At 41.1% G+C, this 16,998-nt stretch overlaps 1 protein-coding gene across 1 annotated transcript in view; it reads left to right on the top strand.

Moving 5' to 3' along the window:
• The window catches only part of ogdha (oxoglutarate dehydrogenase a), a 39,546-nt gene that overhangs the window by 11,549 nt on the left and 10,999 nt on the right, over nucleotides 1–16,998 (top strand). Inside the window, exons 4-8 of the mRNA XM_050050696.1 lie at nucleotides 3,349–3,451; nucleotides 14,054–14,169; nucleotides 15,654–15,808; nucleotides 15,991–16,137; nucleotides 16,249–16,339. Coding sequence (XP_049906653.1) covers nucleotides 3,349–3,451; nucleotides 14,054–14,169; nucleotides 15,654–15,808; nucleotides 15,991–16,137; nucleotides 16,249–16,339 — 612 coding nt within the window. The remainder of the gene's footprint in view (nucleotides 1–3,348; nucleotides 3,452–14,053; nucleotides 14,170–15,653; nucleotides 15,809–15,990; nucleotides 16,138–16,248; nucleotides 16,340–16,998) is intronic.

Below are 16,998 nucleotides of genomic sequence, written 5' to 3'. Positions count from 1 at the left end.
GAAGGCCACCTCGGTCTGTTTAAACTAAAAGGGTTCCACCAATATGTCTACCCTACAAGGCGGAAAATTGGGCACCTCGGATCAACTCGCCAATCCGGCTCTGTGTGTCTAAACGCTCGCAGCTTGCCGGCAAAACGGCCCAACATTCGCTGACAATCTGGCAGTGTAAAAGAGGCTAATGTTTTTGGGGCCACAGGACAAAAATGTTTAGAACAACTGATGCAGACTTCAGGTTTAAGTTTAATTAAAAATCATTTTGATCAGGTGAGTTATAGTGTCTGCTCTGTCCAGCACTGAGGTTTTACTTTGCCCCCTTTTAGACTGAATAAAATATATTCAAACATGTTTTTTATGGAGATTTTTTAATAACAAGTCTGTTGATTATAAAAACTAAAAAACACATTTTATTTTCTTCTCCATATTTCTGGATCCTGAACACTTCCTGTTGCATCATCAGTGACTGTATAATGTGATTATATTTAACGTGTCTTTTTTTTCCACAGAACTTGATGGAGCTCAGCGGAGTCAGCAGATTAATGAAACTCTCATTAAATTGTTTGTTTGTTCTTTTTATTATATTTTACCGTTATTTATTAAGATGGGATCTTTAAGTGATCTTTAAATAGAATTATCATTATCATTATTATTAGATTATTTTACATGCAGAATATTATTCTATTTTAATTTTAATTAGTCATGACTCAGCTCTACGGGTAAAGTCCGACTGTTGTTCAGACTTTTAGTGTTTAAGATTAATTTCTGCTGCATGTTTGGTCAACGGTTCATAAAAACGTGTGCTAAAAGAATAGCTTCAGATTAGCGTGAAAGCTCGTCTCGTCTTCAGTTGCCTGGTTAGAAACGGTGAAGAAATCCTGATTAATGATGGAGTCAGTGGAGGTCTTCACACGCTCACAGCTGTGCACAGGAAAAGTTCGAGGTGTGTCATATCATCTCGTCCACGATAATACAGTATAATTTTCAATATGATACGAACCTGTTGACATATTGACATCATACTGTTACCCACGGCAACAACAAGCACGTCTGACAGTGAAATGATGACCGACTGCGGAGGTTCCAAAAAAAGGAGGAGCCTCAGTAGCGTGGAATAAAGTGTGGCGTCGGCTCAGAGGGAACTCATTGAGCGGCTCCTCTGGCAGCAGCATAAACATAGATAAACAAACAGCTCCGTGTTCTTCTGTATGACAGTAAGTTCAGATTTTCAGATTCTGTGTCTCTCTTAATGAACTGAACTAAATCAAGAAGAGCTGATTAGTTTCTCCTGTTTTTAATGTTTGTTACGAGGGTCGGGCTGGTGTTAAAGTTTTTTGAGTGGTTTGATATGAATCCAAACACGGGACGGGAAGACTGAATTTATCACCAGGTGTCGACTCAGCAGCTGCTTCAGGGTTGACCATAACAAACAGAGGGCGTCCATGAGTGAGAGCAGACTGACACGATGCCTCGTCTGTTTCTCAGCTCACCTCTTTCATCAGCCTCAAATTCAAAATGTTGTCGTCAAGGTTGGAAATGAACTTTCATGTCCACCCGGCACTGTGGCTGCTGGATTCTGGAACTGGTGCAGTTTTAGTTTTCTAAAAGCTGACTCTGCCACGTCTCGTCTCGTCTCGTCTCGTCTCGTCTCGTCTCGTCTCGTCTCGTCACCCAAAAACACAAACCTCCTAATAAATAAACAGCCAAAGATACTGCCACGTTTGTCATCTTTCGTTGCTCAGTGTATTCCAGCTTTACACGCTGAAAATGGCACATTGTGACAAAGATTTGGATCGTGAAATACGACATGTCTGCTTTGTTCTTTCTGTGAATCGTTGTAAACGAATTAATCAACTTGTGAACGCAGCTCAGAAAAGCCCAGGCTCTGTTTCTCGGACTCTGAGGCCTGATGCTCATCTGTTTTCTGACAGTCGGAGTTGATTCGCTGCTTAAACTCTGGCAGCAGCATGAAACAGTGACGCTGACTTCACTAATGAAACATTCACTTCACACCAGCCTCTGTGATATCACCGTATTAATACTCTGATAGAGTCACACACAGCCAGCAGATCATCTGTGGTTTTAATGGGTCCAGTGAGTAAAGTAAAGTCAGGCTTCACCTCCAGAGCTCCGATTATCAAATGATGTTTGTGTTCTTATCAGTAAAAGTTGAATCAGACCACTGTTTATAGTGTTCTGTGGTGTTTTCTTTTGCGGAGCCATTTTAATGACGGAGCTCACCTCCTCATGTACAGATGTTCCACCAAAACAAGTCCCATCGAGCTCCGTCGTTGCATCCTGGGCTCACTCCAGCCAAGTCGACTGTGATTGGTTTAAAGAAACACAAACCAGCTCTGGCTATGTGACATTAGACCCTCAGCAGCTCGTCACCCTGCTGGAGTTTGTAGACGCTCTTCTTCTTCCTTTAGTATGAAACGACAGACCGGAACACTGGTACCTACCGGACTGGAGGAAAAACTATCACTATCATGTTTTCAGAACTTTGGCGTCAGCGTGGTAGGAAAAGATCGGTTCTCGTGACGTCCTTCATGTTGGCTATGTGCCAGAACGTGTCGATTCAGCTGGTTTTCATCAAATCAGACTGGTTAAAGTTCGTAAACCAGACCGAGCGCCAAAACCAGAACCAAACTGTCGATCAGACCGGATTCAGATGTAATCCGGACCCGTCCAGACTCTGATCCTGGGTCAGTTCTCAGCTGTGTGAACCTGTGAAGACCTCCAGTAACCAGCCTGTCAGCAGTGTCTGTGTTGTGATAACCCGATGTGTGTGTTTGTTTGTGTGTGTGTGCGCTGGGTGTGTGTGCAGGTGATGGGGCATCACAATGCCCAGTTGGATCCTCTGGGAATCAGCTGTGTGAATTTTGATGATGCTCCGGTGAATACCGGCTTCCAGGACGTCGGTGAGAACGCCAGAACTGAACAGACAAACAAACTGTTTCCTGCCTGTGGTGTTAATGTTGCTCTTCCCTCCCACCCTCCCTCTCTTCTCTCCTCTCCTCTCTTCTTCCTCCTCTCCTTCTTTCCTACTCTCACCCTGCTGTCCTCTCCTTCTCTCCTTGTTTTGTCTCTAATCCTGTTTCGATGTTGATCTTTTTCTGTTTTTGCCGTTCCTCCTTTTCTATATTTTTTGCTTTCCAAATCTTCACATCCTGCTTCACATCCTCCCGCCTCTTCTCTGGTTATTTCGTTGCATCTTGTTTCCTCCCCTTCTCCTTCGTCTCCTTCACTTCGTTCCTCCTGTTCCTCCTCACTCCTCCACCTTCATCCTCCTCCCCCCCCGTCCTCCTCCTCTTCTGTCCTGGGTGGGCTCTGTGCTGTTGTCACTCCCTGTAGATCCGAGGGCACCATGTGGCCCAGTTGGACCCCCTCGGCATCATGGACGCCGATCTGGACTCGTGTGTCCCCACTGACATTATCACCTCCTCCGACAAGCTGGGTGAGGAGCTGAACGCTTAGAGAACATCCACCGCCTCTTTTTATCTCCCTGTCCTGTCCTGTTGGGCCTCGCAGCCCAGCTCTCTCTGAATGTCGCTGTAGTGGAGGGCAGGTTGCTCCGGGGCATGTCTCTGTAGACTAACTGGGACCTTGTTGTACATCAGGAGGATTTCTTCAGACCTCCTCGTGTACAATTAATGTTTCTGACACTTTGTCCTGAGCTGGAATCTTCTGAGACGTTCTCGAGTACAGTGAATGTTTGAGAAACTTCTCATCAGCTAGAAATAATCTTTCTGAGATCTTCTCATTTCTTTAACTTGTATATATTGAATGTTTCTGAAACTTTTGAAACTGGAACCTTCCTCTTCACTGACGAGGTGAAATGTTCCCCTGACAGGACTTTAGCTTTCCCCAAAACGCCCTTAGGTCCTGGCTCACGTTGTTTCGTGGGTTTTTGGAGAAAGATCTTAATTGGATTCACTTTCAGAAATAGATTTGGCCCTCAGGTGTTGCGACTTAACCCTTTCACGCCTGGTAGTGAAGGAACAACTAGAAGTGGGCCAGAGTAAAGATAGTACCCTAAAATGAGATGTTACTGAAATGAATTCTCAACAAAATGACCTCGTGACCTTACGTGATATGATCATAGCTCCAGGACAGCTCCTTGAGATGACCTTCGATCTGACGGCAGAAACCAGAGGCGTGTGTTAGCTTCTGTTTTTTGTTGTTTGGTTTCTGCTTGACGTGTTAGCGCCCAGCTGATGCTTCGTTAGCTTGTTGTGTCAGTAACCTGCGGCCTGCTTGTGTCGGCTGACGGCTGCAGACTCACTGAGGTTTTTAACCAGCTTGGCTTTTTGTCACCACTGTCTCTAAGTGGGAATCTTAATATTGGATGTGTTACACAGTCTCGTCTGCTCCTGTGAAGGCTCAGCTCGCCTCCACTTCATTTATCCCTCGTAGAAACTGCAGCGTAGTCTGTTTGTCGTCACTTTAGTTCCACCTGTCAGTTAACTGGTAACCTGGAGGTTTCAGTCGAAGCTGTGGTCGAGTGTCAGGAGCTGATTTAATATTTGACATATTTATAAAGCAAAATGTTGATTTAAGAGTTATTACTGTGAAAGTGAAGCTTCAAACATCTCAGAAAGATTTGAACACATTTTTGTGGCCATTTGAAGATGACGTCCCTAATCTCAGCCACAAACATCTGATTATGTTTATTTATTTATTTATTTAGTTATTAGCCAACCAGGGAAACAGGAGTTTATTTTAACCTCTGAACAAATCATAGATGTGTACACTGATTTAGACCAACTAAAGGAACGGTTAACGAGTAAAGTTTACAGATTTTGTGGACAATTTCACGACAGAAGGAAACTCTTGATCTTTTTTCTTTGTTGGTTTTTTGTCTCCTCAGACTGGATCATCTGTAGCACTCAATCAGCTGTTAAACTGTCTCAAATCATTTCATGAGAATCGTATTAATGTAAATGAGGAGCTGATCTGTCTCTGCTGTCTCTTCCTTCAGCTAACTAACTGCTAATAAGCTTTAGCTCTGCCTAACTGAACTCTGTCTGCTTTACTGCGGTAAACATCCTGAAACACCATCTGACATCAGCGCTGTTCAGTCACTGATTTAATGGCACCAACACGGTGACATAATGTGAGACACAGTTTTGTGATCAGACGCTGGTTTATGTGAATAAAGTTTGTGGTGAAATCAGAGGACATCAGTGTTCAGGGCCGAGTGGCGTCGCTGCTGCGGTGAAGGTGACCTGTGCAGAATGGCTTCCTGTTTGGGGCCCCCTCAGTGTGGGAGGGGCTTGGTTGCGGTGTGGCCTCTGTGTTCTCAGCATGGTGTTGACTGCATCCTTCGTCCTCCATCGCTTCACTCTGAAATGACCAAACTTTTCCAAACTGATTAAAGGTGGTGGAGACGCTGCGATGCCTGGGCCGGTGTTGTGCTCTGTCGTAGCTGTAGACGGTTGTGGCGGTGGTGTTAAATGGCCTTGTGTGTCGGGTTTATGAGCGGGTCGTAGGTCACTAACCGTGTCCGGGTGTTTCTCCCTCTGCTGCCCCCTGCTGGCGACCCCCCCCCCCCCCCAGACCTGGCTGTGTTCAAGGAGAGGCTGAGAGTCCTAACGGTAGGAGGTACGAGACACGACGATGCTGGTGTGTCACTGCGCAGTGCTGTGAAGCCAGGAGTTCATCCTTAGTGCAGTAGTGTGCACGTCACGTCCACAGGAAGTCCAGGATGTCAGGAGCAGGCCCTGCCGTCTGCTGGACTGACGACTGATGGTGGTCAGTCTTTGTCGTGGTTCTGTTCCTGACGCCCTGAGCTCCTGTTGAGGTCGCTGCACTGAAGAGCGGGATAAAAAGAAAAGAGACGTTTCATTTGGTTCACTGTCTTTGATTTTATTAAACAGGAGTTCATGAATGTTTGGTCACTAATATCAGCAACTCTGTGGAGCCACAGTCGCCACTGCTTCACTAGGTTTTATTAAAAACTGACATCATAATAATAAACTTTATTTGTAAAGCGCCTTTCACACAAGAAGTGCCGCTCAGAATGCATCACAAGAAGGAAATGACCTGCACCGAGAGATTCACACATAAATTTAACTCAATTGTATTAATTGTATTATTTTATTTATTTAGCAAACAATATTATTTGAGTTTTCTTTTCTTTTCTTTTTTAATTAATTTAAAAGTATTTTTAATTTTCTCAAGTAAATATTAATATTGTTCTAGTTTAACTTGATTTTATAAATTGAAAGATGGCGGTGTGTTTCTGTGCGGTGGTGACGGCTGATGTCTGCAGGCTCACAGTTTTATAATCCTGTAGAAGAGTCATGTTTATTTGATGACATCAGACAGTGAACATGGTGAAATGTCCCTTTAATGCCTGATCACACAGGAAACACTCAGAGAGACAGAAAGCTCTACAGCTGAATGTACTGACTGAAATATCTGTGCTGCCTCTGACCTTTGACCTCTTATGAGTGTGTCCTGTGTGTTCTGGTGGCTGTAGTTAGCTTTCTTAGCTTTGTTAGCTCTGTTAGCTTGTAGCTGCTTCTAGCTGCCTGCTCTGTCAGTAACAGTCGAGCAGACTGTAGACGTCTCTGAATAACTACTTCACTTGAATCCTACAAGGTGACCTCAGGAAATTATTATTAATGTGGCCACAACGTGATTAAAGTGTCGACAGGTTCTCGTTAAACATCTTGCACTTAATATTATTTTAATTCTCTTAAGTTAATTTGAACTACTTTCATTATTTTTTTATTAATTTTGACAAATGTTATTATTTATTAAGTAAATTGTAATTATTTTTCAAACTTAACTTAATTAAATTAGTTTGACAAATTTAGTTATAATATTAATATTCTAGTTTAATTGGATTTTGTTAATTTTATTTTAATTTATTTCTGAAGTAAATATTAATATTATTAAAGTTTAGTTGGATTTTATAATTTAAATATTTTTTATTTATTTACCACATTTTATTATTCATTAAGTAAATATTAATATCTCTCTAGTTTCATTTTATTTTTTTTAAATTTAACTTATTTTATTATTTTTAATCATTGAACAATTTTTTTTCTTATTTCATATTTTAATATATTATTTATTAATATTTTCTGGACTTGACAACAAAAAGACAGATGATCATAATTCTGTCTTCATCATTTTCTTTGAATAACTCTGAAGGAGTTTTAAATTTACCCACATTAGTTTTCTAATGTTACTGTCGCTAAGAGCGAAGCTTTCACATCATCACATCCACTCAGTTTTTTGATCATAATGTTTATGAACCAAAAATAACAACAGTACCTGTGGAATCAACAAATATTTTAATACCATTAAACCAGATTGTGATTTATTTTTCTCCTCTGACTGAAGCAGATGAACGTAATTTATAAAACACTTTAAAAAAAAAACAAAGTTAGAGATTCGTGACAAAAAAAACACAAATTTAAATAAAAGAAACATTTGACCCTAAAAATTTTTCATGTTTTAGAAAAAATTAATGGTAAACAAAGTGAAAGGTATGAATATAAAATTATTTTTAAACATCTAACTTTTCCTATTCACTTTTTTCTTTTACATTGTTTAAAATGACACCAACAATATTTTCACGTTTCTCCTTTGACTAAAACAATTTTATTCATGTGATGATTTTCTTTACAAAGAAAAATAGATTTCAAATAAATGAAGTAAAGACGAAGAAAATATTTTGTATGTTAAACAAGGAGAAAAAACACACACACACATTAATAACTTGTGAAGATGTTTGACTGACCTGATACATCCTGTCCTCGACATCAGGGGAATAACTGAATGAATGAATGAATGAATGAATGAGCTGTGTAACTGTGACAGTTTCAGTAACTTTTAAACACGTTAGTCAGTTTGTGGCCGAGCGTTTGAAAATAATTTCCTGTCACATCACGCTGTAAGTCTGAATGTTTCTGTGTCACAGTGATGAACTTCCCACATTTATCCTGAAACTGTTTTTATTCTGAACATGTGGTGAAATGAATTTTTATTTTTTAATTAGTTTTTTTTTTTTTACAAAATTATTTTTAATTAATAATTAAATGATTTAATATTAAGTATTTATTTAATATTTTATTTATTTAATAATTATCAATAATTGAATAATTATATTTTTTTTTTCAACCAATTAAGACATTTCTAATTTCAGATTATTTTTTCTAAGTAAAATTCCAGATGAAATAAATTTCAAAAGTGCATCACTTGTAGAAACTGTTGATCCTGTTAGTTAGCGCTGTTAGCTTGTCTGGTGTTTGTGCTGGTGCAGAGCAGCTCTTAGTGTCGTTATCTGAATCTCTTTCAGCTCTTCTTCTTCTTCTTCTGTTTCCTGCTTTGCTCCTGTGTGTTATTACAGTTTTAACCAGAGCGTGTTTTTAAGAGAAGAAGAAATCATCAGTTACTAACATCACTGAGGTTCTAACGTAACGTGTGAGACGCTCTGCTGCTTTTCTGAATCACCTGCTCGTTTTCTAACTGTGGTGAACTCCAGACGACTGACAGTGAATCAGTCACACTTCACCCCTGCAGACGGTGGCGTTGTCGTCTTTGGACGCCGTGGTCGGCGGCTGCAGAGAGCAGCTCAGGACTGCTTTAGTCTTTATATTTGATATGACATTAGTTAGAGTTTCCCGGCATGCAGTCAGTGGGAGTGTGTGGTCAGCGAGCGGCGCAGCTGTGAACGTGTCCTGATGAGTGCTGTTGTGTTTCAGAGTCAGACTTCCTGTCACATTTCTGCTGCAGACGAGGCGGTAAACATCACAAACCTGTCAGTTTGTGTCTGTGGAGCTGTTTGTGAAACAAACGCCTCGCCTGCTGCTGCGTGTTTTAACAGAGAAGAAGAAGAAAAAGAGTGTCGTCCTGTTTTGTTTCCTCACTTCCTGTCCCCCTCTCCTAAGAGCAGGTGAGGGAAGGAAGTGAGGAAAGTGAACGAGGGGCCGAGCGTACGCCTGCTGTCTTTAGACACTCTGCTTCCTGATTGGCCATCATGGCTGTCCGTTGCGTGATTGGTTTGGGACTGCTGTGCTTTGTCAGCTCTCTGATTGGCCGAATGAGCTGTGAGTGTGCTCAGCTCAGCCCTCTGATTGGCCGGTTGTGTGAGGAAACATTTAAGGTGGTCACTTCTGTGGATTTAAGGAGGAATTTCAAACAGATTTGAAGTTAAGGACAGTTTTTTTCTCCCCAAACACAAACACCTCCTTCTGCTCCTCTCTGTCCATCTCTCCTCCTCTCCTCCATAACTCCTCCTCCACTAACCGTCCATTAACCAGGGTGGAGTTACAGAATAACTGATTAAACAGTCATAACCCCCCAAACATGTCACCAAAGTGTCACCAACATGTCACCACTGTGTCGCTAACATGTATCCAACATGTCACCATGTCACAAACATGTCACCGTGTCACAAACATGTCATTGTGTCACCAACATGTCGCCAACACATGGCTGCTTCTTTTCCTTTCTGTTTCCTTCATATTAAAACAAACTGGGACGTGTTCACCGTCTGTCTTCTCTTCCAGGAGAGCAGTGCTGACACTCAGGGGTCAGCAGAGGTCAACCAGACAGGAAGTGGCTCATTAATACAGAAAGATGATGATGATGATGATGGTCTGGGTGATGTCAGTGCAGAGACACAAAAGACAAACAGCACAAATACACACCAACAGTTCAGATTCATCACAAAGAATTCATTTTCTTTATATTTTAATTGATTCATGTTCGTACAGCTCGTTAAAGTCACGTGACCACGTACGGAGGTTTTATGTCAGCCCGCCAGTGAGAGATGTGGCCGGAGGCCTTACATTTTTGGGTTGTATGTACGTGACATCCTTGTGAACACGATATCTAAAGAACGCCTCAAAGGAATTTCTTGAAATTTTACACAAATGTCCACCTGGACTCGAAGGAGAAGTGATTAAATTTTGGTCATAGATCAAAGGTCAAGGGCACTGTGACCTTGTCTGTGCCATTCTTGTGAACGTGGTATCCCCAGAATGCCGTGGAGTGTTTTCAAATTTGGCACAAACGTCGACTTGATGATGAGTTGATTAGAATTTGGTCAAAGGTCATTGTGACCTCGTCCGTCTCATTCTCATGAACACGATATTTCAAGAACACCTTAATGTGCTTTACTCAGATTTGTCACAAACATTCACTTGGACTCAAAAATAAATTGATTAGAATTTGGTGGTCGAAGGTCAAACATCACGTTCACTTTGACCTCACAAAAAATGTGTTTGGGCCAATATGACAAAGGATGAACTGATTATATTTTGGTGGTTTAGGTTCAAAGGTCGCGGTCACATAATGAACATGTTTTAAGAACAGCTCGAGGGAATTGCTTCAAATTTGGCACAAAGGTTCACATGGACTCAACGATGAACTGATTGGATTTCGGTGGTCAAAGGTCAAGGTCAATGTGACCTTGCAAGGCAGCTTTATTTGTATAGCACATTGCATACAGCAGGGCAATTCATAGTGTTTTACAGAGTAAAGTATAGAATATAATAAAGGACACAGATTTATAATAAAAGAGTAAAACAAAAATGCACTCAAAAGGTGCAACATTAACTAGTTAGATTTTGGTAGTCAAAGGAGTGCAACTTAAAAGTTTAAAGGTCGATCCCTCGCCGGTCCCCAAACAAAGTCTGAACACTACTGAGGTCAGAACAACAGACGAGGTGAAACAAAGCAGTAAATAAAGAGGTTTATTAAACCTGACTCCACCTCCACAGCTTCTTTACAAAATGTGGACAACTTAATTTACAATATTCCCACAGGTCCTCACAGCTGACAACAAAGTAGTTCTTCAAAGGTCTGCAGGAGCTGAATCTGTGTTTCACATTTAAATATGTTAAAACACATTTAAACAAATAAAAGGCAGCAACATTATTTTTGAAATACAATAAAATCATAAATATATTAACAGTTTATGTCCACAGTAACAGCTTGTTTGTTTGTGTCTCTGCACTGCTGCCGTCCGTCCACACGTCCAGTCACTCAGAGTTAAATTCATACAGTTAATAAAGTGAAGCTCACTTTGATCATTCAGACCCAAAAAATCCACCTGATCCAGGATCTGGTCCCAACAGTCTGAAACACATCTGGACCACAGAGCCTTTGATACAGAGACGTCTCTGTCTCCTGAATCTTCACTTTCCCTGCTGATACTGCAAAAATCTTTTTCTGTGGAGTTTTGATTTTACTGAACGACCAGCAGCTCGTAGATGAAACTCTTCAGTTCAGTCTGACGAGCTGCTTCATGTTTTTATTTTGATCTCAGTTGAAATGTTTTTTGTTTAAAACCTAAAAACTTCATCACCTCATTTCTAACATGCTGATCAAAGATCTGCAGCTGAACAATGAAGAGTTAAAGGTCCAGTGTGTCAGATTCAGGAGGATTTAGTGACATCTATCAGTGAGGATTACAGATTACAGATTACAGATTACAACCATCTGAAACTGCTCCTGGTTAGAATTCCTTCAGTGTTGATTGCTGAGGAGCTGAATTACCCTCAGAGGTCTCTTCCTCTCAGAAACACACACACCAGCTGATTTAAACTGGTTTCTCACTACAGTGTCCAACGTGAACACATGAATGTCTCTATCTAGAGTCAGTGTTTGGTTTGTCCGTTCTGGGCTACTGTAGAAACATGGCGGTGCAACATGGTGGTCTCTGATTATATTATGTTCCATCACTGACAGAATGACCTTCTGAATCCGACACACTGGAGCTTTAAAGTAGACGTGCAGCTTCTGTGTCACCCTGAACGCCAGCAGACATCTGATGTCACAGCTCATTACTCGTTACTTTATTTAACAGACACGAGACAAAAAATAAAATAAGAACACATTAGATATTAAATAAAAAATAATGAAATTATATTATCATATATATTATATGAAATTAATAACAATATAGGATAAAAATAGAAGCTAGTATTCTCCAGTGTACATTGTGTTGTTGTTATTATTATTATTATTATTATTATTATTATTATTATTATCATCGTCACACAAACTGTTCATTCTTGTGCTTCAGTGTGAAACTACAGAGCTACAACAGTGCCCAAATTTTTGGCATAAAAAAAGAAACATTGGTACTAGTGTTGTCACGATACCAAAATCTTTGTTTCGGTACCAATACCAATATGAATTTCGATACTTTTCGATACTCTTCGGTACTTTTCCTAAGGAAAAGTCCTTTTGGATACAAACCTTTAGAACAATAAATAGTAGGGGTGTAACGGTACCAAAAAAATCATGGTTCGGTAAGTACCTCGGTACGGACGTCACGGTTTGGTAACTCAAATGTTCCACCAAGTTTGTGTTGTCTCGTGTTGTCTCCCTTTGCGAGGCAGACTTTCTCTTGTCTTTTTTCACGTGCGCCAGCTGCGAATGTTGATACAGGTGTTGTCATACACACCACTTGTGCAATCTGTGCTCCAATAGGAACAAGAAAGGCGTTTGTGTGCATAAATGAGTAAAATAAATTAACTAAATTAATGAATTGAATCAATTTCAAAGTACCGGTATTTTCCAAATGCAGTATAGTACCGTTTGGAATACTCTAGTACCGCGGTACTATTTTAGTACCGGTATACCGTGCAACACTAATTGGTACTGAATTTAAAACAAAAAATCTGCTGAAAAATAAAACATTGGTATTAAAATTATTTTATTTTAATATTTTGTCTTTTTTTATATCAGGTTTTTTGTTTGTTTGTTTTCTGTTTGTTTCTTGTTTATTTTATTTGACTTCATTTTTTTATTCTGCTTCTTTCTCAGTTTGAACTTCCTGTCACTGTTTTGACCGGGGGAAAATCTGACACTGAAAAAAGACTTTTGTTGAGAAAAAATATATATATAATTGAAAAATACATCAGATTGCAAAAAATATTAAAATAAAATAAAAATAATTTTTAATGCCTGTTTTATTTTTCAGTGCTTTTTTTTTTTTTTTGTAACGCCAAATTTTATGTTTGACGCCAAAACTCTGTGTCGCTGTTGTCGCTCCAAATGCAACATGTTTAAGGTTAAAACAACCTCAGCTAACATGTGATGAACATGTTGTGGACAAGTTTTAAATATAACTATTTAAAAGTGTGTCGACAGCTTTTTCATCTGTTTTCTTGCTTTTATTCTGGAAACAGTGAAACTATTTTGGTGGGAATTCAATTTTATTTCAGTTTTATTTATAAAGCCCAAAATCACAAATCACAGTTTGAATCAGGAAATGGAAAACTCCCCAAAAACCTCCCTCAGGAAATGGGTCTGAGGAGGGATCCCACTTCCTGTCTCTACCTGTGACTGCATGGTGCTGTACAGGTGTGATGGCCGCTGACCTTCAGCTCACAGTTCAGTCACACAGGAAGTGAACGCTTCATTTAAACACAGGAGGAAACCCTGACCTGTGTGTCACCTCTTAAAGGACCAGTCTGCTGTTTTTATTTGTGTTAACAGATCTCATGTTCAGACTCAAACCAACAACGTGGTCATCTGCTCACTGACGTCATCTGTTATCTGACAGGAGGGAGTGTGTTGCGGATGAATCCACATTAGGTGCTGTAGTGAGTGTGTCTGACTGTAGATATACACACTGTTGGTTTGAGTCTGAACATTGATGATAATGTATGACATCATCAGACTGACGGAGCACTGTCACGTCTGCTCTGAAGCTGCTGATTGGCTCAAATTAACAAACCTAACGACGTCTGTCTTTGTTTCTGTTTTGACCTTCACTTGTCCTGCTCGTTGTTAAACCACTAACACGTCTGTCTCTGTCCTCTTCTTCTCTCCTGCTGCTGCTCTCTGCATGTTAACTGTGCTGTGACAAAATGTCCGCCTGCTGCTGCTGCACGTGTTTTATACATGTTCATTCATTCATTCATCATCTGTGCATGTCTTCATGTGTCCACGGCCTGTTTGTGTGTCTGTCCATGTCCTTGGTGTCCCCCTCCCTCCGTCCTGACACCTTTTCTCACCTCTGTCCTTCTTTTTCTCCGCTCTCCCTCCCCTCCTGTGCTGTGCTGGTGCATTATGGGACATGTAGGCTTCTACGGTCTGGATGAGTCCGACCTGGACAAGGTGTTCCGGCTGCCCACCACCACCTTCATCGGAGGTTCAGATGGTGCCCTACCGCTAAAGGAGATCATCCGCCGCCTGGAGGTAAACACACACACACACACACACACACACACACACACACACACGCACGGTGAACATCACTGCATGTTTCTGTCACATCTTAACGTTTATTAACTAATTAATTAATTAGTTATGTTTAATTAATTTATTTATAGAGTTTCACTCCCAAAGGGCAGATACTGGTTTTGTTTCCGTGTGAATTTATTTGTTTTTACCTAAGTAATGTTTTCCTTAATTCCCGTGAGATGTTACATCAAAGAATCATGAAATTTTCACCAATGTTTGACAGATGTGAGCAGATGCTGCCCAACAAATATGAACCCAATCAGCCAGATGGGGGCGCTGTAATTAGGGCCCAAAAATGTAATGTTAGAAAGGCCACGCCCCTCACACTGTAAATCTGATTGACTTGAAGTTCAACACACACAAGTGCAGCTCAGTAGAAAAACAGCCTCACAAACCAGAAAGGTCCAATTAACTACATTTTCCGCCATTTTGACTTTTTATTTTGAGCATCTCCTCCTGAACTGCAGGTGTGATTCGTACCAAATTTTCTGTGGATCATCACCAGATAAAGGTTGTCAGAAGCTCGTTGAGATCTCATGTGTTTTAAAGATATTAACGAATGAACTTCTGAGGGGGCGTGGCTCAGCACATAAATACACCTAACTCCATAACCGTTGAACCAATCATCACAAAACTTGCAGGAAATGTCCACATGAATACCTGAAACATATCCTGAAAGTTCCATTCAAATCAACCACTAGGTGGCGCTGCCACTGTAAAAAAAAACCAAATGGGCGTGGCGTAACACAAATTGGACCACAAATCAGAAATTTTTCGTCCATTCATCACAAAACTTTTAGGATATGTGAAATTTGAACCATGTATAAAATTATTTTTTAAAATTGCTCAATAGGGGGCGCCACCAGTTCAAACAAGTGCACGAGCCTGTGCAGAATTTGACCAAACATCACCAAACACATAGGATATTTTTATTGAAGCATGTCCCCAAAATGTTTCTGCAGTTGATCAACAGGAAGTGACCGTGTGTCCAAAGAAGAGCCTGGTAGAGATTTAGATGGAAATGAATGAGCATCTGTGTGAACGTTATAAAACCTGTTGTTTATCTTTAATGTAGCCATCGTTAACTGCTATAAACTTCTTCTGGTCTGTGTTGGCTTGAACCCCAGAATCGCCACTTGCAGCTATATTGTAATTAATTAATTTATTTTTTAAGTGCTGTCCTCTCTCCCTCTGTGACGTCATCTTGTTATTGAAAAGAGGCGTAGCAGTCCCCTGTTCCGTTCTCTTTGAAAGTGATGGTTCACAATAGAAACATTTGACATGGTGCTCCCGTCCCTTCCCGTCCCTTCCTGTCCCCTCCCTTCCCTTCCCATCCCTTCCCGTCCCTTCCCGTCCCTTCCCGTCCCTTCCTGTCCCTTCCTGTCCCTTCCCGTCCCTTCCCGTCCCTTCCCATCCCTTCCTGTCCCCTGCTTGGTCAGATGGCGTACTGTCAGCACATCGGGGTGGAGTTCATGTTCATCAATGACCTGGAGCAGTGTCAGTGGATCAGACAGAAGTTTGAGACTCCAGGAGTGATGCAGTTCACTCTGGAGGAGAAGAGGACGCTGCTCGCCCGCATGGTCCGCTCCACCAGGTAAACACCACCACACACAACACCTGTCTGCCTCCACCTGCCTACATCCATCTCCATGAACCTGAGAATGAACACGAGCGTTAGTGGTTATGTTATTAATCTGTGTGTGTGTGTGTGTGTGTGTGTGTGTGTGTGTGTGTGTGTGTGTGTGTGTGTGTGTGTGCGCACGCGTGCGTGCACAGGTTCGAGGAGTTCCTGCAGAAGAAGTGGTCTGCAGAGAAGCGTTTTGGTCTGGAGGGCTGTGAGTCTCTGATCCCGGCTCTGAAGACCATCATCGATAAATCCTCAGAGAACGGGGTGGAGAACGTCATCATGGGCATGCCCCACAGGTAACACACACTCTTACACCTGTAAACATACTGTGTATATATACACACACACACACACACACACAGTGTGCGTCCGTCCCTGTGTGAACACTCACCACCTTCTCCTTTCAGAGGTCGTCTGAATGTTTTGGCCAACGTGATCCGTAAAGAACTGGAACAGATCTTCTGTCAGTTTGACTCCAAACTGGAGGCTGCTGACGAGGTAATTGATCATAAACGTAATTTATCTTAAAATATTACAGTATTATTTTGCTGATGTTACAAGTTCCTGCTTATAGTTAATGTTCTGGAAGAATAACCAGAGGACGTTCACAGAGAGAACACCGAGGGCCAAACACTGAAATCACACAGACTCAGAGCAGCTGGACAACTAGACTGTTTGATTCTGTGAATCACATTCATCCAAAAATCATTTACCAGGGTTCCTGCGCAAGTATGGAAAGTATGGAAATAAATTTGATCAATTTCCAGGTATTAAAAAGTATGGAAAAATATTTATGTTTCCAGACTATTACCTCTGTTCTAAAATACTGTTTTCTAAAACAGAAAATTAGGTATTTCCCCAAAAAATTTAATCAGTCTGGATCGTGTTTTATGCCGGGCCAGGCACAGTTTGTGTGAGAGCAAACGTCTCAGAAAACATACCGCCCCTTTTACCTGATTCACAAGTGGTATGTCCAGTCCGCTGCTCCATGACCCTCCTCCAGCCCCCCAGGTATCAGGTTTCACTCCAACACTGCACCTTCGACAAGAAGACGAGTTTCACGTGGTTCACAATGGGTAGATGCAAGTTTTTGGATGGATGGCTTGACAATACCGTATATAAACACTGGTTGGCCAAGGATTCCCAATTCACACACA

Source organism: Epinephelus moara, chromosome 8, assembly GCF_006386435.1.
Source record: "Epinephelus moara isolate mb chromosome 8, YSFRI_EMoa_1.0, whole genome shotgun sequence".
Classification (NCBI taxonomy): domain Eukaryota; kingdom Metazoa; phylum Chordata; class Actinopteri; order Perciformes; family Serranidae; genus Epinephelus; species Epinephelus moara.
This window is presented reverse-complemented; position numbering and strand designations above follow the sequence as displayed.